Raw genomic sequence first — 23658 nt, forward strand, 5'->3', positions numbered from 1 at the left:
GGTCTCTGTGGATTAGTATGTTGTTCAGAGGTATGTTGGAAATATTCCTTGAGTCGGAGACGTCGAAAATAGGATTCTAGGTCACCACAGAACTGTATCATGTTCGTGGGAGTGGAGGGGCAGAAGGAGAGGCCCCGAGATAGGACAGCTGCTTCTGCTGGGCTGAGAGTATAGTTGGATAGGATAACAATATTGCTGGGTGGGTTGAGGGAGCCATTGCTGTGGCCCCTTGTGGCATGTAGTAGTTTAGAAAGTTGAGTGTCCTTTTTCTTTTGTAGAGAAGCAAAGTTTGTGTTGTAAATGGCTTGTCTAGTTTTAGTGAAGTTCAGACACAAGGAAGTTTGTGTGGAAGGTTGTTTTTTTATGAGTATCCATTTTTGAGAGCTCATTCTTAATCTTTCTCTGTTTGCTGTAGAGGATGTTGATCAGGTGATATGTGCCATCATGTGCCAGCAATGCCCCTCTGCCATGTACATTGGTCAAACTGGACAGTCTCTACGTAAAAGAATAAATGGACACAAATCAGATGTCAAGAATTATAACATTCATAAACCAGTCGGAGAACACTTCAATCTCTCTGGTCACGCAATTACAGACATGAAAGTTGCAATTCTTCAACAAAAAAAACTTCAAATCCAGACTCCAGCGAGAAACTGTTGAATTGGAATTCATTTGCAAATTGGATACAATTAACTTAGCCACTCCCAGTCTCTATTCAAGCCTATTTCCCCTTGTTTTTTCCTAACACCCCCCCACCCCTCCACGTTCTTGTTAAACCCTGGATTTGTGCGGGAAATAGCCCACCTTGATTATCATACACATTGTAAGGAGAGTGATCACTTTAGATAAGCTATTGCCAGCAGGAGAGTGGGGTGGGGGGAGGTATTTTTTCATGCTTTGTGTGTATAAAAGATCTTCTACACTTTCCACAGTATGCATCCGATGAAGTGAGCTGTAGCTCACGAAAGCTTATGCTCAAATAAATTGCTTAGTCTCTAAGGTGCCACAAGTACTCCTTTTCTTTTTGTGGTGTGTAAGACTCTCTAATAAGGGAAACTATGCTTTGCAGTATTTTGTCTGTAGTCAGTGATAAGCTAAAGAGATTTTTTTTTCTCTACTCTATTTGTTATGTTTACCTTATTTTCTTTATTTTGGTTTTCTTTTTTTGTTTCACTTTTAATTCCTTAAAACAGACTGCTGTATAATTAATATGATGAAAACAATAGAAGTAATATCTGAAGCTTTAATAGTGATTTGTTTCTCTTGTGAATAAAAATATTTTGATGCAGTTGTGAGTCAAAGTACAGCCAGAAATGGGTCCAGAATAGAATCATAGAATATCAGGGTTGGAAGGGACCCCTGAAGGTCATCTAGTCCAACCCCCTGCTCAAAGCAGGACCAATTCCCAGTTAAATCATCCCAGCCAGGGCTTTGTCAAGCCTGACCTTAAAAACCTCTAAGGAAGGAGATTCTACCACCTCCCTAGGTAACGCATTCCAGTGTTTCACCACCCTCTTAGTGAAAAAGTTTTTCCTAATATCCAATCTAAACCTCTCCCACTGCAACTTGAGACCATTACTCCTCGTTCTGTCATCTGCTACCATTGAGAACAGTCTAGAGCCATCCTCTTTGGAACCCCCTTTCAGGTAGTTGAAAGCAGCTATCAAATCCCCCCTCATTCTTCTCTTCTGCAGGCTAAACAATCCCAGCTCCCTCAGCCTCTCCTCATAAGTCATGTGTTCTAGACCCCTAATCATTTTTGTTGCCCTTCGCTGGACTCTCTCCAATTTATCCACATCCTCCTTGTAGTGTGGGGCCCAAAACTGGACACAGTACTCTAGATGAGGCCTCACCAATGTCGAATAGAGGGGAACGATCACGTCCCTCTATCTGCTCGCTATGCCCCTACTTATACATCCCAAAATGCCATTGGCCTTCTTGGCAACAAGGGCACACTGCTGACTCATATCCAGCTTCTCGTCCACTGTCACCCCAGGTCCTTTTCCACAGGACTGCTGCCTAGCCATTCGGCCCCTAGTCTGTAGCGGTGCATTGGATTCTTCCATCCTAAGTGCAGGACCCTGCACTTATCCTTATTGAACCTCATCAGATTTCTTTTGGCCCAATCCTCCAATTTGTCTAGGTCCTTCTGTATCCTATCCCTGCCCTCCAGCGTATCTACCACTCCTCCCAGTTTAGTATCATCCGCAAATTTGCTGAGAGTGCAATCCACACCATTCTCCAGATCATTTATGAAGATATTGAACAAAACCGGCCCCAGGACCGACCCTTGGGGCACTCCACTTGATACCGGCTGCCAACTAGACATGGAGCCATTGATCACTACCTGTTGAGCCCGACAATCTAGCCAGCTTTCTATCCACCTTATAGTGCATTCATCCAGCCCATACTTCCTTAACTTGCTGACAAGAATACTGTGGGAGACCGTGTCAAAAGCTTTGCTAAAGTCAAGAAACAATACATCCACTGCTTTCCCTTCATCCACAGAACCAGTAATCTCATCATACAAGGCGATTAGATTAGTCAGGCATGACCTTCCCTTGGTGAATCCATGCTGGCTGTTCCTGATCACTTTCCTCTCATGCAAGTAATCAAGACCTATAAAGTCAACCTTTTCTTTTAAATCAAAATGTTTATTGGCAGTATCCTGACTTGGATGTAATTATGTAAACTTTGGGAAAATTTTGAAAGATAAACCTTTTTCTTTTGTGTTAGAATTAAATAATGTATAGTCGAAGGGGAAAAAAAGTGAATGTAACTGTATTGACCCTATAGAGTGTAAAGAAAGTACCAGTTCTTTAATGATTGCTTTTCAAATTCACTCAATAATTGTGTAGTACAGTGGTGAGAAATCTGCTAACAGAGTGTGTATTTTTATCTCCTAAATGAGCAGCAGGGTGGCTGCCCTTGAGTCACTGCCTGAGCAACATTATCTAATCTAAGTGGCGTGCTCTAGTTTTTTGCAGACATTTAAGAAAACAATGTAAACTGATTTGACTGATGGTTCTTTTGGATTAAATCAACACCAGTGAATTATCTGTAAAAAGATGAAGGTAATAGAGTGAGGTATGAATATTCCTAAATATTGTAGAAAATGGATACAGGAAAGAAAAAAATATACCAAAATGGTAAAGAAGATTGTGGGTATTCACTAGCTGGATGGCAGAACTGCAGATATGGTAGACAGAATAATTTTGTACTGGAAATGAGTGAAGTTTTTGAGTTGTTGATGTAAGGGAATTAGAAATAGCTAGTATAAGAATGGCAACAAGTGCTACGTTGCTTTGGTGTATGGGGAGGGTGGTTTTGGGAAAGGAGTTTAAAATATTTCACATTAGCTAATTCACTTTATGTAAATTTAAAAGTTGTTAGTAAAGACACTAAAAGAAGGGGCTTGGGCCTTGAGCAGGAAATCTAGCAGATGGAGAGTTTATGGGAAACTTGTTTTTTTAATAAGAATTGTTATACTTGTGTATATTTCACTGGTAGCAAAGCCACCATGACTGCAAAATGTGCTTATAACTTTAAAATTAATGGCAGTGGTGTGTATATAATCAAAATTCACCACTGGATTTTTAAAATATATATATATCCTGTGCAACAGGGTGGTGATACTGAACAGCATTTCAGCAAACTTGAGGTTTTTACTCCTTGGGCTGTGGACCCAGTTGGGCAGTAGGTTGCTAGCATAGGGGTTGGAAAAGAAACCTGCAAGTTTAACAGCTTTAGAAATCTGGCTTCCTGAAAGTACTTGGTTATTGAAACTGAAAGGATGCAGGTGCCAACATTCTCTGAAGTTCTCTAGTCACTGTTGCAATAATACCATGTCTTTAGACTATGATTGTTTTTATTATAAGAGAAACCTCATCTTTTGTACTAAAGAATGCTTGGCTCGTGAGCATGGTTTTAAACTGATGATAGTGCGTATATATGTTGTTTAGCCCTGGAGTAACAAGCAGAATAATTTGATCCAAAAACTACCTATAATAACTGAAATCTTGGCTTTCTGTTTGCAAGTTGTAGGTTCCTTTAATCGCTTAAGGCAGGTCTACACTTAAAATGCTGCATCTTTGGTGCTGTAGTACTTTAATGAAGGCACTCTAAGCCAACAGCGGAGAGCTCTCCTGCCATCTTAGTCAATCTGCTTCTCCAAAAGGCAGTAGCTATGTCGATGGGAGAAGCCCTCCTACTGACGTAGCGCTGTCTTCTCCAGAGGATGGGGGATTAAGTCGGTATAACTACATCGTTCAGGGATGTGGATTTTTCACAGCCCTGAGCAACGTAGTTATACTGATAAAGGTCTGTAGTGTAGACCAGACCATAGGCTCTTATTTCAAACACCAAGTTGTTTGAGTGCATGTTTGTGGCTGTCTGGGCAGTAGGTGTGACTTCCAGATTTTATGCTTGAGTATTCAGATACAAATTTGTATTATTATAGTTTTATTTTAATTTTAGAAAACAGCTTTTCTTTGTGCAGTTTCTTTCTACTTATGTTTACCATGGTCCTAAATTACTTAAGCTATCTCTGTTTGCGGTATAGGTATTATTCAGTGCAAACAAAAGGTCGAATCCTGTAAAATGCTGAATGTTTCCTACAAAGGCCTTTAGCTCCCAATTATTTCATGGAGAGTTGAGAGTGTGCGGCACTTTTCAGGAAGTACTCATCTCTCACAATCCAGGACAAAATTCCGATATACATCCCAAAACCATTCAAATGGTATTTATTCAAGGTGCGTCCTATCACCCATAAAAAAGGAACATGTTAAAGATAGAGACGGAGCAGCTGGATTGGAACATCAGATTACAGAAGGAATTTGTTACTTTGGGATACTGAATACAGAACAAAATGGCTCCCATTACCTGCATAGTCTGTTCAAAACTTTATAAATATCTTGGAAATATGATTTCTACATTAGGAATATTATCTACATTAGGACTTTGGGCATGGGGGGGGGGAAGGATTAATCAGAGTTGCAAATTATAATTCCATTCTCTCAGTTTAATAGATGTGAGCAGCAAATAAGGTGTTTTATAAGAAAATAGTGCTGGTGTGGCCTGATATCATTTTATAGTATTCTGTTAGTTTCTAAGTTGTCATAACATTACTTAAATGAAATCAACTTTTTGGTAAGTGTTGCCTTTTTCAACCATTATATTGCTATAATATTTAATGAAACTGCAAATGACGATGATCTGGGACTGTGTCAGAGGTGATGAGTTCCCTTAATTCCTCACAATATTCCAGAGTGGTAGTCTGGAAAGATTCTTCCTAATGGAATGCAAGAACAATATACTGAAACAAGCAAAATGAAAGCACACCAAATTATTTAATTAAAATCCCTCCAGAAAACTATTTTCCTTTTTTGTTTACTGTAAATTTAAGTATGCAAAATCCTTGACCTTCATGCACTTAATTGACTTTCTAATTTACAGCAAAAAGTTTATTAAAAGAATGTCATTAACTTCAGTTGTAGGGAACTGACTTTGTCTCGCCCCTGTTCCTAAAACGTTTCCTGCTTTTACTCATGTAGACTTTTTCCTGTTAAATAAGGTGCTAGTGATAGACATGGTTTTCATGTGACTATTTGTTCCATTCTCTTGTTGCTGCTGCAAAACTTCAAGAGTCTTCCTAAAAAGAGAAATTTTCAAGGATCCTTCACTAGATACACTCCTGGGAATTGATAAATAGATCCTTGAACAGCATTCATTTTAGGAGTGACTTTTTGAAGTCTGCTAAAATTGATGTGCATGTTAAACATTTACTCCATCTGTTATGAAACATTCTGAAATATGTATTCCTTTTGAAGCTGCTGCTTTTGCATTCGCAGTGGAGAAGCACAATTTATAACTAAAAATGAAGTGGTTCATGGGCTCCCACAGATATCAGTGGGTATTTTTTGAATGGGACCTTCATTTCGCCATCCCTAATGCTTCACAAGCCTCTGACTGGCCTTGTGAAGGAGCAGATGGTATATCAAGAATAGTTTGCAAGTTATGCTGGCCAGTGTTTGCAGGGAGGAGGAAATAGGGTGGCCAGTTTTGGTTGGATGTGTTCCTGGAGATTTAATCACATGACCTAATCTTTAATTAAAGATTAATCTTTAATTCCTGGAGGCTCCAGGCCAATCCTAGAGAGTTGGCAACCCTAGGAGGAAACACCAATATGGAAATCTGAAAAATCCCCTGGTGAAGAAATGGAGAGACCTCAAAAATGGATGAAGTAATAGAATAATTCTAAACAAAGCGTTCGGAACCCAAATTTAAGACCAAAAAGGTATCTTGGTCACCTCTGCTTAAGACTTAAGAATAGTTTTATTTATTCACTTTTTTTAATCTGTAGTATTGGACCTGGTCTACACCTAAAACTTAGGTTGACCTAGCCATGTTGCTCAAGGGTATGAAAAATTCACACCCAGAGAGATGTAGTTAAACTGACCTAAGCCTCAGTATAGATACCAACCGGTCTATGGAAGAGTTCTTCCATCACCTAGCTACTGCCTCGTGAGAGGGTGGATTTACTACAGCAATGCAGAACCCCTTCTATTGCTGTCGGAAGTGTCTATGTTACAGCGGTGTAGCTGCGGTGCTGCAGCTATGCTGCTGGAGTGCTTGTAGGGTAGCCATACCCATAGAAGAAACTTCAATTACAGTCTCTCTTCATTCTTGGTTTTAGCTTTCATTTCAGTGGAAAAATAGTGATAAGGAACTGTTTTAGATAAAACCAAGGAACAGTCTCATAAATGACATCTATGAAAATTTTAAAAATGTACTGGTGGAGGGGAGGGTAAAATAGGAAGATTTGTTAGTCTTGAGAATACTGTGGCATTACAAACTTATGAGGCAGCTCTTTGAACACTTTTAAAATACTTCTTTGCATATGAAGTGATTTACCATGTTTATATAGAAGGTTTTAAAAATAATTGTAGGTTTCAGAGTAGCAGCCGTGTTAGTTTGTATCCGTAAAAAGAAAAGGAGGACTTGTGGCACCTTAGAATTGTAGTTACTCAGAAGATGTCTGATAAAAAGATGGAAATAAGATTTTAGGCTACAACATTTAATCCTTGGTTTGGTGGAAGAGTGTTCTCGATATCTGTATGTGGAAATAACCAGTCTTTCTTTTAAAAAGGCAATAGAAGAAGAGGCAGTCTAGAGTCCTCTGAAAAGGAAGTGGAAAGTTAGTTACTTGAGATCTCATTTACTGACTGTTTAGCAAACCATAATTAAAAAGTGCCTGAATGATCCTAATAACACATGATTTAGCTGACAAGCACTAATTGCTCTGTATCAGGCCAAAAGAAGATGAATGTTGTCAAGAAAACCACAAGTCAGACAAGCTGATTCTCTTTTAGTTTGACACCATGTTCCCATGTACAAACCAGTTTTTACTGGAGTCTTTCCAGCATCAAAAGAAAATCCTCGCCTTCCCATTAATTTTCATTGCTGGCAGCCCTGAGCTGTTTGTGACAAGTCACTTTCATTACTATTGCTGGCTTGATAACACACAAGATTGTGTGTAAAGACAAAATATAAACAGGTTTCCCAACTTTCCTTTTGCCCTTTTTAAAATAAATCCTCTATAGTTTAAACTTAACACACTTTTACACTAGTGTATGAAGCATGAGGCATTAAAGAACTGTGTGTTTTCTTTTTAGGTATAGAGACTACATTTGCATTTAGTTTCTTGAATGTATTGGATAGGGACACTAGGTAGATTATAAAAATAAATTGGTTAGTCTCTAAGGTGCCACAAGTACTCCTTTTCTTTTTGCGGATACAGACTAACACAGCTGCTGCTCTGAAACCTAGGTAGATTATTAATGTTTCCTCCATGGAAGATCAGGAGGAGTGGTAATTGACGAAAACTGCAACCTTTTCTGACAGAGGCAGTATGGATAGATAAATGTGTATCAGCTAATATTTGCTTTTTGAATTGTAATGATATATTCTTTAAGGCTTTATGTATGTAAATTTCATCTTTGCTGTGAAAAGCTCTGATCTTATGTAGCAGTTACTATCTTGCAGGATTTAGTGCAAAGTTGAGGGTGTCTTATCTTCTGCTATGCACTTCGCCTTCTCAGCAGGCTAGTTCTGCACCTCTGACAGCTGCTGTGTCTCTCCTTATCCACATTGAAAACCTCTTTCCTGCTGCTTGAGCTTGAATCTCATCTGACCTCACTAGGTTTGTGTACATACAGCAAGATACATGTTTTCTCTTCTCCCCATGCTCCCAGTCAGGGCAGCAATTGTGGAATGTGTTCTGCTAAGAAGTATGGGAGGGGTATGGCAGGAATAGTGCAAAAGCAGATAAGACACGGTCTACTTTCCTCTGAGCCTTGTAAAATGGCAGCTGCAATGCATTTAGGTAAGTTTAAGCTTTTTTTATTTTAACTTCAGTATTACTTAAGAAAGAGACAATACTGTTTTTTATACAAACGGAGATGGATTTGTAATTAAAAACACTAGACACAGCATGTAAGCAGACATTCTCTTTTGTTCTGGTGTTTTAAGTTGCATAGTCTGTAGCTCACGAAAGCTTATGCTCAAATAAATTGGTTAGTCTCTAAGGTGCCACAAGTCCCCCTTTTCTTTTTGCGAATACAGACTAACACGGCTGTTACTCTGAAAATAGTCTTCCCTGAAGTTCAGTAACACCAAATCAATTACTAATTAATTTTGATGAGGATTTGGTTATTAAGCAATTTTATTCTATTGAAAGAGTGTTAATGTATCCAGTATTACTGTATTGGAAAGAAAACAAAACCTGAACTGTTCAAAGGTGAGATTAATTTTAATTCAATAACTCTTGATCAAAACCTACAAAATCATTGATCTAAATTTTCAAAAGTGACCAGTGATTCTGGTGCCTTGTTTGTTGTATGTTAACCTGAAGCATATTGAAAAAGGTCTGACTTTCAGAAAGTGCTGATCACTTACCTTCTGAAATTTGAACCTTTCCCATATGTCTCAAATTGGGCATCCATATATGGAGGTACCCAATAACAGCAGTACTTTTTGAAATCAAACTACTACAGAAATGGAGCTAGAACATGCAAACATTGGTCACCAGCCAGTTTCTCTTTCTCTAATAGGAAAAAGAACAGGAGTACTTGTGGCACCTTAGCCCTGGTCTACACTAGGACTTTAGGTCGAATTTAGCAGCCTTAAATCGATGTAAACCTGCACCCGTCCACACAATGAAGCCCTTTATTTTGACTTAAAGGGCTCTTAAAATCGATTTCCTTACTCCACCCCTGACAAGTGGATTAGAGCTTAAAACGACGTTGGCGGCTCGAATTTGGGGTACTGTGGACACAATTCGATGGTATTGGCCTCCGGGAGCTATCCCAGAGTGCTCCATTATGACCGCTCTGGACAGCACTCTCAACTCAGATGCACTGGCCAGGTAGACAGGAAAAGAACCGCGAACTTTTGAATCTCATTTCCTGTTTGGCCACCGTGGCAAGCTGCAGGTGACCATGCAGAGCTCATCAGCACAGGTGACCATGATGGAGTCCCAGAATCGCAAAAGAGCTCCAGCATGGACCGAACGGGAGGTACGGGATCTGATCGCTGTTTGGGGAGAGGAATCCGTGCTATCAGAACTCCGTTCCAGTTTTCGAAATGCCAAAACCTTTGTGAAAATCTCCCAGGGCATGAAGGACAGAGGCCATAACAGGGACCCGAAGCAGTGCCTTGTGAAACTGAAGGAGCTGAGGCAAGCCTACCAGAAAACCAGAGAGGCGAACAGCCGCTCTGGGTCAGAGCCCCAAACATGCCGCTTCTATGATGAGCTGCATGCCATTTTAGGGGGTTCAGCCACCACTACCCCAGCCGTGTTGTTTGACTCCTTCAATGGAGATGGAGGCAATACGGAAGCAGGTTTTGGGGACGAAGAAGATGATAGCTCACAGCAAGCAAGCGGAGAAACCGGTTTTCCCGACAGCCAGGAACTGTTTCTCACCCTAGACCTGGAGCCAGTACCCCCCGAACCCACCCAAGGCTGCCTCCTGGACCCAGCAGGCGGAGAAGGGACCTCTGGTGAGTGTACCTTTTTAAAATACTATACATGGTTTAAAAGCAAGCATGTGAAAGGATTACTTTGCCCTTGCATTTGCGGTTCTCCTAGATGTAGTCCTAAAGCCTTTGCAAAAGGTTTCTGGGGAGGGCAGCCTTATTGCGTCCTTCATGGTAGGACACTTTACCACTCCAGGCCAGTAACACGTACTCGGGAAACATTGTAGAACACAGCATTGCAGTGTATGTTTGCTGGCATTCAAACAACATCCGTTCTTTATCTCTCTGTGTTATCCTCAGGAGAGTGAGAGATAATTCATGGTCACCTGGTTGAAATAGAGTGCTTTTCTTCAGGGGACACTCAGAGGAGCCCATTCCTGCTGGGCTGTTTGCCTGTGGCTAAACAGAAATGTTCCCCGCTGTTAGCCACAAGGAGGGGGGAAGGTTGAGGGGGTAGTCACGCGGTGGGAGGAGGCAAAATGCGACCTTGTAACGAAAGCACATGTGCTATGTATGTAATGTTAACAGCAAGGTTTACCGTGAAAGAGTGTAGCCACTGTTTTATAAAATGTGTCTTTTTAAATACCGCTGTCCCTTTTTTTTCCTCCACCAGCTGCATGTGTTTCAATGATCACAGGATCTTCTCCTTCCCAGAGGCTAGTGAAGCTTAGAAAGAAAAAAAAAAAACGCACTCGCGATGAAATGTTCTCCGAGCTCATGCTGTCCTCCCACACTGACAGAGCACAGACGAATGCGTGGAGGCAAATAATGTCAGAGTGCAGGAAAGCACAAAATGACCAGGAGGAGAGGTGGCGGGCTGAAGAGAGTAAGTGGCGGGCTGAAGAGAGTAAGTGGCGGGCTGAAGACAGGGCTGAAGCTCAAATGTGGCGGCAGCGTGATGAGAGGAGGCAGGATTCAATGCTGAGGCTGCTGCAGGACCAAACCAGTATGCTCCAGTGTATGGTTGAGCTGCAGCAAAGGCAGCTGGAGCACAGACTGCCACTGCTGCCCCTCTGTAACCAACCGCCCTCCTCCCCAAGTTCCATAGCCTCCACACCCAGACGCCCAAGAACGCGGTGGGGGGGCCTCCGGCCAACCAGCCACTCCATCACAGAGGATTGCCCAAAAAAAAGAAGGCTGTCATTCAATAAATTTTAAAGTTGTGAACTTTTAAAGTGCTGTGCGGCATTTTCCTTCCCTCCTCCACCACCCCTCCTGGGCTACCTTGATAGTCATCCCCCTATTTGTGTGATGAATGAATAAAGAATGCATGAATGTGAAGCAACAATGACTTTATTGCCTCTGCAAGCGGTGATTGAAGGGAGGAGGGGCGGGTGGTTAGCTTACAGGGAAGTAGAGTGAACCAAGGGGCGGGGGGGTTTCATCAAGGAGAAACAAACAGAACTTTCACACCGTAGCCTGGCCAGTCATGAAACTGGTTTTCAAAGCTTCTCTGATGCATACCGCGCCCTCCTGTGCTCTTCTAACCGCCCTGGTGTCTGGCTGCGCGTAATCAGCAGCCAGGCGATTTGCCTCAACCTCCCACCCCGCCATAAACGTCTCCCCCTTACTCTTGCAGATATTGTGGAGCACACAGCAAGCAGTAATAACAGTGGGAATATTGGTTTCGCTGAGATCTAAGTGAGTCAGTAAACTGCGCCAGCGCGCCTTTAAACGTCCAAATGCACATTCAACCACCATTCTGCACTTGCTCAGCCTGTAGTTGAACAGCTCCTGACTACTGTCCAGGCTGCCTGTGTACGGCTTCATGAGCCATGGCATTAAGGGGTAGACTGGGTCCCCAAGGATACATATAGGCATTTCAACATCCCCAACAGTTATTTTCTGGTCTGGGAATAAAGTCCCTTTTTGCAGCTTTTGAAACAGACCAGAGTTCCTGAAGATGCGAGCGTCATGCACCTTTCCCGGCCATCCCACGTTGATGTTGGTGAAACGTCCCTTGTGATCCACCAGAGCTTGCAGCACTATCGAAAAGTACCCCTTGCGGTTTATGTACTCGGCGGCTTGGTGCTCCGGTGCCAAGATAGGGATATGGGTTCCGTCTATAGCCCCACCACAGTTAGGGAATCCCATTGCAGCAAAGCCATCCACTATGACCTGCACATTTCCCAGGGTCACTACCCTTGATATCAGCAGATCTTTGATTGCGTGGGCTACTTGCATCACAGCAGCCCCCACAGTAGATTTGCCCACTCCAAATTGATTCCCAACTGACCGGTAGCTGTCTGGCATTGCAAGCTTCCACAGGGCTATCGCCACTCGCTTCTCAACTGTGAGGGCTGCTCTCATCTTGGTATTCATGCGCTTCAGGGCAGGGGAAAGCAAGTCACAAAGTTCCATGAAAGTGCCCTTACGCATGCGAAAGTTTCGCAGCCACTGGGAATCGTCCCAGACCCGCAACACTATGCGGTCCCACCAGTCTGTGCTTGTTTCCCGAGCCCAGAATCGGCGTTCCACAGCATGAACCTGCCCCATTAGCACCATGATGCATGCATTGGCAGGGCCCATGCTTTCAGAGAAATCTGTGTCCATGTCCTGATCACTCACGTGACCGCGCTGACGTCGCCTCCTCGCCCGGTATCGCTTTGCCAGGTTCTGGTGCTGCATATACTGCTGGATAATGCGTGTGGTGTTTAATGTGCTCCTAATTGCCAAAGTGAGCTGAGCGGCCTCCATGCTTGCCTTGGTATGGCGTCCGCACAGAAAAAAGGCGCGGAATGATTGTCTGCCGTTGCTCTGACGGAGGGAGGGGCGACGGATGACACGGCTTACAGGGTTGGCTTCAGGGAGCTAAAATCAACAAAGGGGGTGCCTGTACATCAAGGAGTATTTCAGGCAGGACTGCACGGAGGGTTCCAATAAGAAATGGTGCACCTAAGTTATCGTTCTTATTGGAACAAGGAGGTTAGCCTGGCCTCTGATTGATACGTGGCTAGATTTACCTCGCTGCACCTTCTCTGTGAGTGACTGCAGTGTGATCTAGAGGAATGAGTCCCCTAGACAGGGGAGGAGGCAAATGAGTACAAAACAAATCTGGTCTATTTCTTGTTCTGACCCACTCCATCTATCTTTTACATCTTTGGCTGGCAGCAGACGGTGCAGAAGGACTGCATGCCATCCACATCTCATGGCTGCTCGGCAGAAGATGGTACAGTACGACTGCTAGCCATCTTCATCTCTTGCCTGCCTCGCAGAAGATGGTACAGTACGACTGCTAGCAGTCTGTATCGCCTGCCTGCTCACCATAAGACGGTTCAATAGGACTGACTGCAGGACTAAAGAGAATGACCTGGTCAGGTAACTCCAAATTTAGTCCCTGCGCCCATGTCTGCCCAGGCACTCCCAGCCGACGTGGCCAGGAGCACCTCGGACACGACGAGGTCGACTACCAGTTGTATTGCACCGTCTGCTGCCAGAAGGCAATGGGTTGCTGCTACTGTGCAGCAAAGCCGCACCGCGTCTGCCAGCACCCAGGAGACATAGGGTGACGGTTACCTGAGCGGGCTCCATGCTTGCCGTGGTATGGCGTCTGCACAGGTAACTCAGGAAAAAAGGCGCGAAATGATTGTCTGCCCTTGCTTTCATGGAGGGAGGGAGGGAACGGGGGCCTGACGATACGTACCCAGAACCACCCGCGACAATGTTTTAGCCTCATCAGAGTGCTCCATTGTGACTGCTCTGGACAGCACTCTCAGATGCCCGATTGTTTGCCGTTGCTCTGACGCCGGGAGGGGCGCTTACAGGGTTGGCTTCAGGGAGCTAAAATCAACAAAGGGGGTGGCTTTACATCAAGGAGTATTTCAGGCAGGACTTCACGGAGGGTTCCAATAAGAAATGGTGCACCTAAGTTTTTGTCCTTATTGGAACAAGAAGGTTAGCCTGGCCTCTGATTGATACATGGCTAGATTTACCTCGCTGCACCTTCTCTGTGAGTGACTGCAGTGTGATCTAGAAGAATGAGTCCCCTAGACAGGGGAGGGGGGAAGCAAATGAGTACAAAACAAATCTGGTCTATTTCTTGTTTTGATCCACTCCATCTATCTTTTACATCTTTGGCTGGCAGCAGACGGTGCAGAAGGACTGCATGCCATCCACATCTCATGGCTGCTCGGCAGAAGATGGTACAGTACGACTGCTAGCAGTCCGTATCGCCTGCCCGCTCACCATAAGACGGTTCAATAGGACTGACTGCAGGACTAAAGAGAATGACCTGGTCAAGTCACTCCAAATTTAGTCCCTGTGCCCATGTCTGCCCAGGCGCTCCTGATCGACCTCACAGAGGCGACCAGGAGCACCTCGGACATGACGATGACGGCTACCAGTCGTACTGTACCGTCTGCTGCCACAAGGCAAGGGGTTGCTGCTACTGTGTAGCAATGCCGTACCGCGTCTGCCAGCACCCAGGAGACATAGGGTGACGGTTACCTGAGCGGGCTCCATGCTTGCAGTGGTATGGCGTCTGCACAGGTAACTCAGGAAAAAAGGCGCGAAATGATTGTCTGCCCTTGCTTTCACGGAGGGAGGGAGGGAACGGGGGCCTGACGATATGTACCCAGAACCACCCGTGACAATGTTTTAGCCCCATCAGGCATTGGGATCTCAACCCAGAATTCCAATGGGCAGCGGAGACTGCGGGAACTGTGGGATAGCTACCCACAGTGCAACGCTCCGGAAGTCGACTCTAGCCTCCGTACTGTGGAAGCGCTCCGCCGAGTTAATGCACTTAATGCACTTAGAGCATTTTCTGTGGGGACACACACACTCGAATATATAAAACCGATTTCTAAAAAACCGACTTCTATAAATTCGACCTTATTCCGTAGAGTAGACATACCCTTAGAGACTAACAAATTTATTTGAGCATAAGCTTTTGTGGGCTAAAACCCACTTCATCAGATGTGTGCAGTGGAAAATACAGTAGGAAGATATGTATACACAGAGAACATGAAAAAATGGGTATTGAAAAAATAGGAAAGTAAGGTTGGGGATGGGGCAAGGGAAGGGTGAATAGGGAGCATGGAAAGATAATTACTGTTACTTTTTCTCTAGGAAAGATGCCAGACATACATTTATAAACTGCTTTTATTAAAAATGGAAGGAAGTGGCAATTTGAGCAAGTGGTCTGATGATACTGGATGTCCAAGACTTTCATTTCCTTCATGTACAGCAAACTCTGTCCGTTCAAGTGATTAGCCTGTGCTGTGTTAGAACACAGATTATACAATTGTTGCTAATGGTTTCAACTTTGGTCTCTGACAAAAAAAAAAAAATTACCATATTTTTATACCAAAACAATATCAAATATATGCAAAGATCACAGTAATTAGTGACAGTAAGCAAACCAACTTATGTATGTTTAATGTGAAGTGATGAGCTCCAGTACTCAATTTATACATGCAACCAAAAATGACAGATTCCATCTATTCAGGAATGCTAGCCTCAGACATTGTTTGCTGCACTCATGTTCTGCATCCAGAAAGACAGTGGGATTCATTTAAAAATAAGAAGGGGGAAGACCCATTTGTCAGCCAGAGTTAAAGTTCCTTTGACGGCAACAGAGACAGAAGAGGATTTTCATTTGTAACTGCTTCAAAATTCTCTGCATGAAATAATGAGAACCCTGGGGCCTGCCCTTTAAATCTTGGAATATGTTATTTCTATAGAAATAGCTTACAACAGTATCAAAAAGGATACTTAGTGGAGAATTGGTATGTTTCAGTTAACGTGACCAAGTGTATTGAAAATAGCAAATCTTTAATTTCTTTACATTTTTGATAACTGTCTATTTTCTGTATCTGCTGTTGTGTCTCAATCTTCCAGATGCTATAGAAATTCATATAATTTTTATATGTAAACTTCCCTTTTATTTTAAGCTTATTCTTGTTTCAGTAAAAATGATGTGAAAAGGCCAACAAACAGTGCCTTCTATAAATAATTGAGCTGAGATAATGCAATAAAAATTTTCAGTTTAACCAGAACAAAACCAATATTTCTTTATCTTTATCAAGGATCGTAGAGTATTCTGTAATAGTGATATCTTAATGAGAATAGATCACTTAAAGATAGTTCCCATGAAAGAAATTGGAAAGAAATTTTACTACTAAGGAAGCCTAAGGGGTTTCAATCAGTCTAGACCTACTGTAGGTGTAAAACTAACACTTCAAAGAGGAATCTATCCACTTGGTTATATAGACAAGGTAGATTGAAGGTGATTATTGCTCTGTTCACAAACAATTATAAGGTGCGGCATGGTGTGAGAGCCATCTGAAACTGGAGATAAGTTTCTAGATAAGATGGCAAACATGAAAGGGGGAACTGCTGGGAGGAAAATTTGTGCAGGAAAGGTGCAAGAGAGCAAGGCAGACCAACTAGTTGTTTTAAAACATGGCAGAGGATAGTGTTGGTTGTGATTGTGGAAATATTTGGGGCACTTGAGTTGAAGTCTTTTTGGTAGACCTCTTGCTCTTCCTTGTGGTCCTAAGCCTTTATTCGCAAAAAGAAAAGGAGTACTAGTGGCACCTTAGAGACTAACGAATTTATTTGAGCATAAGCTTTCTCTAAGGTGCCACTAGTACTCCTTTTCTTTTCGAAGAATGAAGATGTTTTGGTTTTTTCCTCTTCCACCAGTATATCTGGGGAAGATTTATTACAGTTGTTTGAAATGGACAATAAAATAGTCTGCTCCTTATACATCATGTGGTGGAAGGATTGATAGACTTGCATTTCTAGCCAAGCTAAACAAGACTTAAATGTTGCCCAGGAATAATTGGGAATCCTGGCTAGATCTTCCTCAAATGAAGCTTCCAGTGGAAGCCAGTGTCTCTTGAGATGGTCTTCTATGAAAATGCATGACTTTTTTTACATGTCCATATAGGTGTTGCCATGTGTTCTGTTTTCGTAGCCAGAGCAGCCCTTGATTGACTTTCAGATTTAACCCCTGACTCTAGAGCTGACCTGTATCCAGAAACAAAGGAGTTTGTTTTACAGATGAATCTGAGACTTCTGATTATAGTTTTCTGGACTCACTTCAGTCTGACAGTAAGTGCCAGGGACTTGTTAGTATCACCTCGGAAGGCCTTCTCATGTAGGCTTTGGATTACATACTTTTCCACAAAGGACCTTCAGTGTGTTAGAAGTAAACTTTTATCTTCCTCTCAACATGTGTTCTAGGCTAACTTGCTGCTTTTTCAGAGGTAATGTGGTTGTAGATTGAACATGGAGGTAATGGAATTAAATTAAACTAAATGGCTGCCATGAGCAGGTTCCATTTACAAGCATCCTTTTTAACTTTGCTGGATTTTAGGGCCAAACCTTCAGTGGGTAGCTGTTGACAGGCTCCCATCTAGTTTTGGCTCATTTACCCAGCTTCTCTCCCTCCTTTGTTTTTTTTTAAGAGGAATGTAAACTTTATTTATTTATTTAACTGGATTCTTTGGGTGGTAGACAGTACCAGAAACTTAATCTAATTCAAGGATAGTTTTCTTGGAAATGCCATCCCAGCCTCAAAAGAAGCAGGCATTGTTGGCAAGAAATACATTCATAACTGGCTCTTTCCCTCTCCTTCCCATTTGAATTCCTCTGTTTACTGGTTGCATGGTGGCTACTTTCCCCACCAACCCCCCCGTTACTCTTTATTTTCTTGTTTAGACTTTTCAGTGGGAGCATCTGCTGTGAATGATGGAATGACTGCAGGCTGGGATGGATGTCTAGTCTGGGAGTTTATAATCCGCTGATTCATAGATCAGCGTCCTATAAAGTGCAATAGTTGGGCTGCTCTGAGTTAAGGACGCAATATTTTTCGGAGATCTGTTAGGGAAAAATACATCTGTTTGACTCTGACTTTCTTATTCAGAAAAATTCCCACCTTTCATTTTTTTCCTTCATATTCATCCTTATGTTATACATGTCATTTTCTTGCTTAGTGAGTTGGGCACAGTAGCCTCCAGTCTCCTTTGAACTAAACCTAGCATCAAGCAACTATGTTTAATCAGGTTTCAGAGTAGCAGCCGTGTTAGTCTGTCTTCGCAAAAAGAAAAGGAGTACTTGTGGCACCTTGGAGACTAACCAATTTATTTGAGCATTAGCTTTCGTGAGCTACAGCTCACTTCATCGGATGCCACGGCTGCTACTCTGAAATTAGTCTCAGGGTGCCACAAGTACTCCTTTTCTTTTTATGTTTAATCACTTAGTTCTAAAATTTCAATGGTCTAACCTGTTAAAGATATGTTCAGACTTCAAACACTACAAAAAAACAACACAAGACTATGGGGGAGGGAGGGCTGCAAACTTGTGTCGTTTTCCTTGGTACAGTAGGTGGACTACATATTGCCCCAGTCGTTAGCAGACAATGGGGTAGCAGCAGATTGGAGGTGGAAGATGTTTGAGAGCAATAATACTTCTTAGTCACTGTTCACATTTTCAGTGATTAAAATCTACATAGAAAAGTATATAATGCACAATCTAAAAAGCCTGTTTTCCTTTTCTGTCTCCGTTTTGTTAAAGCATTTCTTGGCACAGTGATAATTTTTGGCCTTACTGTTTAGGGCAGTGGTTCTCAACCTGTTTACCATTGGGCCGCATATGCAGCTTTCTGTGTTATATGGGCCTCATCCACACAATATATATACTATATCAGCTCTGTGCTGATTGGGCCGCAGGTTGAGATCCACTGGTGTAGCGGTAATTAATGCCCATAATAGTTTCTGTGGATTGTACAAGTCTGAAGCAGGGGGGGAGAGAGAGAGAGAGAGAGATATGTATCAGGAATAACCTGGCATTTCAACACTCAATGATAACAGTCTGTCTCTAGATTAAAAGACAGTTCATGACAAGTAATAGAAGCTTGTGAAAGGTTACGTTAAAAGGTGTTAAACCTGCATTTTACTGCTTCATTAAATGGAAATAAATAACTTATCCTATCCAAAAACAAGTGTTTTGCAAATTACCCTAGAACTTTTTTTTTGGCCATGAGGATTCATCCAAGTTTTTCTTTCCTCAACAGATTGGTTTTACAGTAAGAGAGTTTAATAAAACTCCACAACTTCTCGGGCACGTCTGACTTAAAGCTTTGTGCACGTGCTACCATAATCTATGTGCACAGATGGTCATTTTTTAAATCTCACTATTGCAATAATTGGTTGAAGGGGCAGGGGGAGAGGAAGAGAGGAGGTCATGAAGAAATAGCTTGATAAAACTTGATTATCTACAAAAACTTTTAAAACAAGTAATGGAAGCTTAAGAAGAAGATTGACAACTAATTTCATTACTTGGAAATTTGTTTTTGTCTTACCTCTGCCTTAGTTTAGTTAATAATGTGAAAGGTTTTTGATGATGAAGAAAATATACAGTGGAAATATTTTAAAAGCCTTTTTGTATTCCTGACGCTTACATTTTTTTTTTTAGGTATTTTAGTGCTTGTTGCTGTCTAATTTTTGCTATACTCTCCATAAAGGGAGGGAATCTCTGAGGTACTGAGCACCTCCTACAAGGCAATAAATTGAGGTCACTCGGCACCTTGCAAAATTTCCCCCAAAGCAACAGAAAAATATACAATATAATAACAGGTTTCAGAGTAGCAGCCGTGTTAGTCTGTATTCACAAAAAGAAAAGGAGTACTTGTGGCACCTTAGAGACTAACAAATTTATTTGAGCATCCGATGAAGTGAGCTGTAGCTCACGAAAGCTTATGCTCAAATATATTTTAGTCTCTAAGGTGCCGCAAGTACTCCTATTCTTTTTGCGAATATAATAACACTGCACTGCAGTCATATTGCACCTACTCACTGAGGATCTTGAAGTGCTTTACAGAGATGAATCAATAAAAATTGATGTCAGTATTTCCATTTTACAGATGAGGAGACAGCCACAGAGCAGCTATGATGAGAACTTTCAGAAATGACCACTAGTACCCAATTTGAGATACCCTGAAATCTAATTTTCAGAAGTGCTAACAACCCCCTCCCTCCCATCTGTAGTCAACAAGGGCTGTGAGTGCTTAGCACCTCTGAATACCTGGCGTGTCTGTGTGGCCAACCACAATTACAGGCTAAAATCTGAGATACTAAAAACTAGGGGCCATTTTAGAAAATGTGGCTGTAAGTGACTTGCTCTCCATAAGTTCCAAATTTGAGAATCTAACTCAGGAGTCCTGACTCTGATGTGCCTCTGCCAACAACCCTACTGGCAGTTACTCAAGGAGTATCATCTAGTTTAGAAAAGTGGAAGAGTATTGGCTATTCTTTCGGAAGAAGGGGCTTTCAGTGCATTTGTTTCTATCTTTTGATGATTGTTTTATGAGGCTGATTATTAATTGACTAAAACAAGCTCTGTATTGTTACTAGAGTTAGCAGTATAGCCTATGAGAGGTAAAACCAGGAGGTGTTTTTGTTTTTGTTTTTTTGAGCCTTAGTTTCATATGTTAGCTATGTTACCTCTGCAAAGTAAAGTTCAGTATTGATAAAGAGAATGGCATTTAGAAGAATCCACATCATGTAAGGCGGGAGGTGTTCAGCATTTAGCTAGTATTCCTATGCATTGTGTTTTGGACTTTCCAAATTGGATTGGATGTTGTGATTGAAAAGAGTGTCAGCACTATGTAAATGAGCAAGGGAAGTGAAAGTGCATCTCATGCAGATAATTTCTATGTAGATAATTTGCCATAAAATTTATATTGCAGTCCTTAAAACCTTCAAAGATTTATTCTGTCTAGGGAAAGGTGATTTATATGATATTAAAACACTTTTTATGTTCCAGTCCTTTAGATTTAATGTTTATTGCCTATAAAAATGAAATCTTCCTGTGGATATTTAAAAGTTTTGGTACTATGTGAAATATATTCAGCTTAGAATCTGAAATGCTTTGGAGATACAGTAAATAAGTGGTGGAGTATTACCTCAGGTTCACTAACCTAGATGGTTCAGACTTATTCTACATAATGGACTCAACACTACATATTGCTGTGCTTTTCTCCAAGGCATGGTGAGTGGGAGTACATGCTGGTGAATCTGAGTGGAATTTTGTCACTTCATTTTGGCTGACCATGGTGAGGATACCTCATGATGGTTTCTTAAACAGAATTGTGCCCATTATGCATAGGCACAGTACAAATACAGAAGCAGATTTGGTCCTTGCCCAAAGGAATTTTCAGCTAAGGGTCAGATTTTATTCTGATCTACACTTCAACATAGAGATGTAAGGAGGAGGGAAGCCTTTCCCAGCATGTGCCTTCATTGCCTTCCCACCTTGTGGCCAGTTGCTTATGGAGAGGGGAAGCAGGTATTAAGTGCCTATTACACTCCCCTTGAGCAGGCAGGTGAGGAGTGGGTTGAGCTGTGGCTCTACCTCTTGTGTACTGACCAGTGCACTTAAGCTGGTTCCGGGGGGGATGTGAGGCTAGTAATCCCAATATTAATTTGCTATTGATTGAACCCTCCCACTCCTCTTCCTGGGCAAGGGGGAAGCAGGGAAGGAATTGTGCTTCTCTGAAGCATAACTTCTAACACTGGAAAGCTCCTAGGGTAGAATCACCCTTACACAGAGCAAACAGTATAAACACAATCAGGCCTAAAAACCTTGACAACCTACAAAGTGCGGGAGGAGACAGAGAAACCAAATCAAAGATGTCAACGTTTATATATGAGTTTTGTAAGTTAACAGCAGTGGTGCCATTACAAAGTAAACAGATCCCATAATGGAGAGCATTGGATCTTTTTTCCACAGTATTTTATATATTTAAAGTATATGCTGCAATAGAACTTCTATGCAGTAACACGCACTGCACAGTAGACAGCAAGTTGACAGAAGTTGGGAGAAGTTTGGCAAGTTCTTTTTATATTTCATCCAAACTCTGCAGAATCCTGAACGCTCTTTAAATCTTGTACTTTTTAAATTTAAGATTCATTCATATTTAACCAAGTCTTTAGTAATTTGAAATATCGTTGAAAATACTGCAGTTCTGAGGGTTTATAAATAATGCTAAGCTTGCTGCTGTACCTCAAATAACTTTTAATGCAATAATTCATCTTTTTAAATTATTTTGTTCTAGAGTGAATTTAATTCAGAGGTGTGAAGTTTTGGAATAGCCTTCCAAGGGAAGCAATGGGGGCAAAAGATCTATCTGGCTTTAAGATTAAATGCGATAAGTTTATGGAGGAGGTTGTATGATGGGATAACATGATTTTGGCAATTAATTGATCCTTAAATGTTCATGGTAAATAGGCCCAATGGCCTGTGATGGGATGTTAGATGGGGTGGGATCTGAATTACTACAGAGAATTCTTTCTTGGGTATCTGGCTGGTGAATCTTGCCCATATGCTCAGGGTTTAGCTGATCGCCATATTTGGGGTCGGGAAGGAATTTTCTTCCAGGGCAGATTGGAAGAGGCCCTGGAGGTTTTTTGCCTTCCGCTGTAGCATGGGGCATGGGTCACTTGCTGGAGGATTCTCTGCTCCTTGAAGTCTTTAAACCATGATTTGAGGACTTCAATAGCTCAGATATAGGTGAGAAATTTTTCGCAGGAGTGGGTGGGTGAGATTCTGTGGCCTGCGTTATGCAGGAGGTCAGTCTAGATGACCATAGTGGTCCCTTCTAACCTTAATATTTATGAATCTATGAATTCTCCTGAGACGTGTTAGCTTGATTGCACTGAAGTCTGAAGTTCTCCCTTTAGCCACTGCACAAGTAGAGCAAGTCAGCAGCAGTACAAGCTTTCTCACATTGTCCTACTACTGGGCCTCAATCCTGATGTGGGAAAAGATGTTATTCAAACATTACATCATCAGGGAGCCAAGTGAACAGCGCAAGTTCAAGTATGAACTTTGGTGAAGATTCCCTGGGGTGTAAAAGGCTGGGTCCAGATTCCTAAGGCCTAGGAAGTGGCTGGATATTGCAGCAATAACATCTAAATGTTCAGTAGTAAAGCGCAGCACTTGCTGCGGTATGTTCTGCTTGGTCATTTATGTATCATTTAAACAATGGAGCCAACTGCTCATCCTTCAAGCTGGAGGGTAAGGCATGATCTAGTATGTGTCAAAAATAACAAGGATGGAGACCACTGTTCTTATTCTGGTCTAGATAGTGTGGAATGAAAGCTATACTTGGGTAGCGGGTGGACCAAGGGAGAGCTCATTCTGTATAAACTGGAAGGAGCAGGGAGAAGGAGGAAAGAGACTTGAACATAAAAAATAGTAGGACAGATTCTGTTTTCACTCTCATGCAGATTCATTGCAGAGTGGCATGAGTATCACTTAACAGAATTAGAACTAGTTTTTAAAAATATTAGGTTTCAGCTGAATGTTCTATTTGATTCCTGTCTTTGAAAAGTTCACATCATTTCTGTGGACACACTGTGTAGCTACAGAGCTTTCTGCACAGCTGTCTTTACAGTGTAGCTGCACATTTGAAAGACTGTCTTCACACTCAAAAGAACTAAACTCATATACTTTTTTTATATTGAATGTTGGATTCTCTGAACAGCAGCAAAGATTACAAAGAGCCTAAAATATTTTAAAAGTAACTTTGGCACCTTTAGTTTTGCTTAGATACCTTTACATAAGAGGAGTCATGTTTATATAAATTGCTATGATCATAAAGAGTCAAAAATC

The 23658-nt window shown here is 41.8% G+C and overlaps 2 protein-coding genes across 4 annotated transcripts in view; both read left to right on the top strand.

Annotated features, from left to right (window-relative positions):
- Positions 1-23658, top strand: part of CUX1 (cut like homeobox 1) — a 406407-nt gene that overhangs the window by 37602 nt on the left and 345147 nt on the right. The window lies entirely within an intron of this gene.
- On the top strand, positions 8264-11193 carry LOC311532586 (uncharacterized protein; the record flags this gene model as incomplete). The annotated part of the gene is made up of 3 exons (XM_084651160.1): positions 8264-8383; positions 9242-10059; positions 10649-11193. Exons 2-3 carry the CDS (start codon positions 9498-9500, stop codon positions 11191-11193), a joined length of 1107 nt encoding a protein of 368 aa, XP_084507286.1. The 5' UTR covers positions 8264-8383; positions 9242-9497.

This window comes from Lepidochelys olivacea, assembly GCF_965140295.1.
Source record: "Lepidochelys olivacea isolate rLepOli2 genome assembly, chromosome: 17".
NCBI lineage: Eukaryota > Metazoa > Chordata > Testudines > Cheloniidae > Lepidochelys > Lepidochelys olivacea.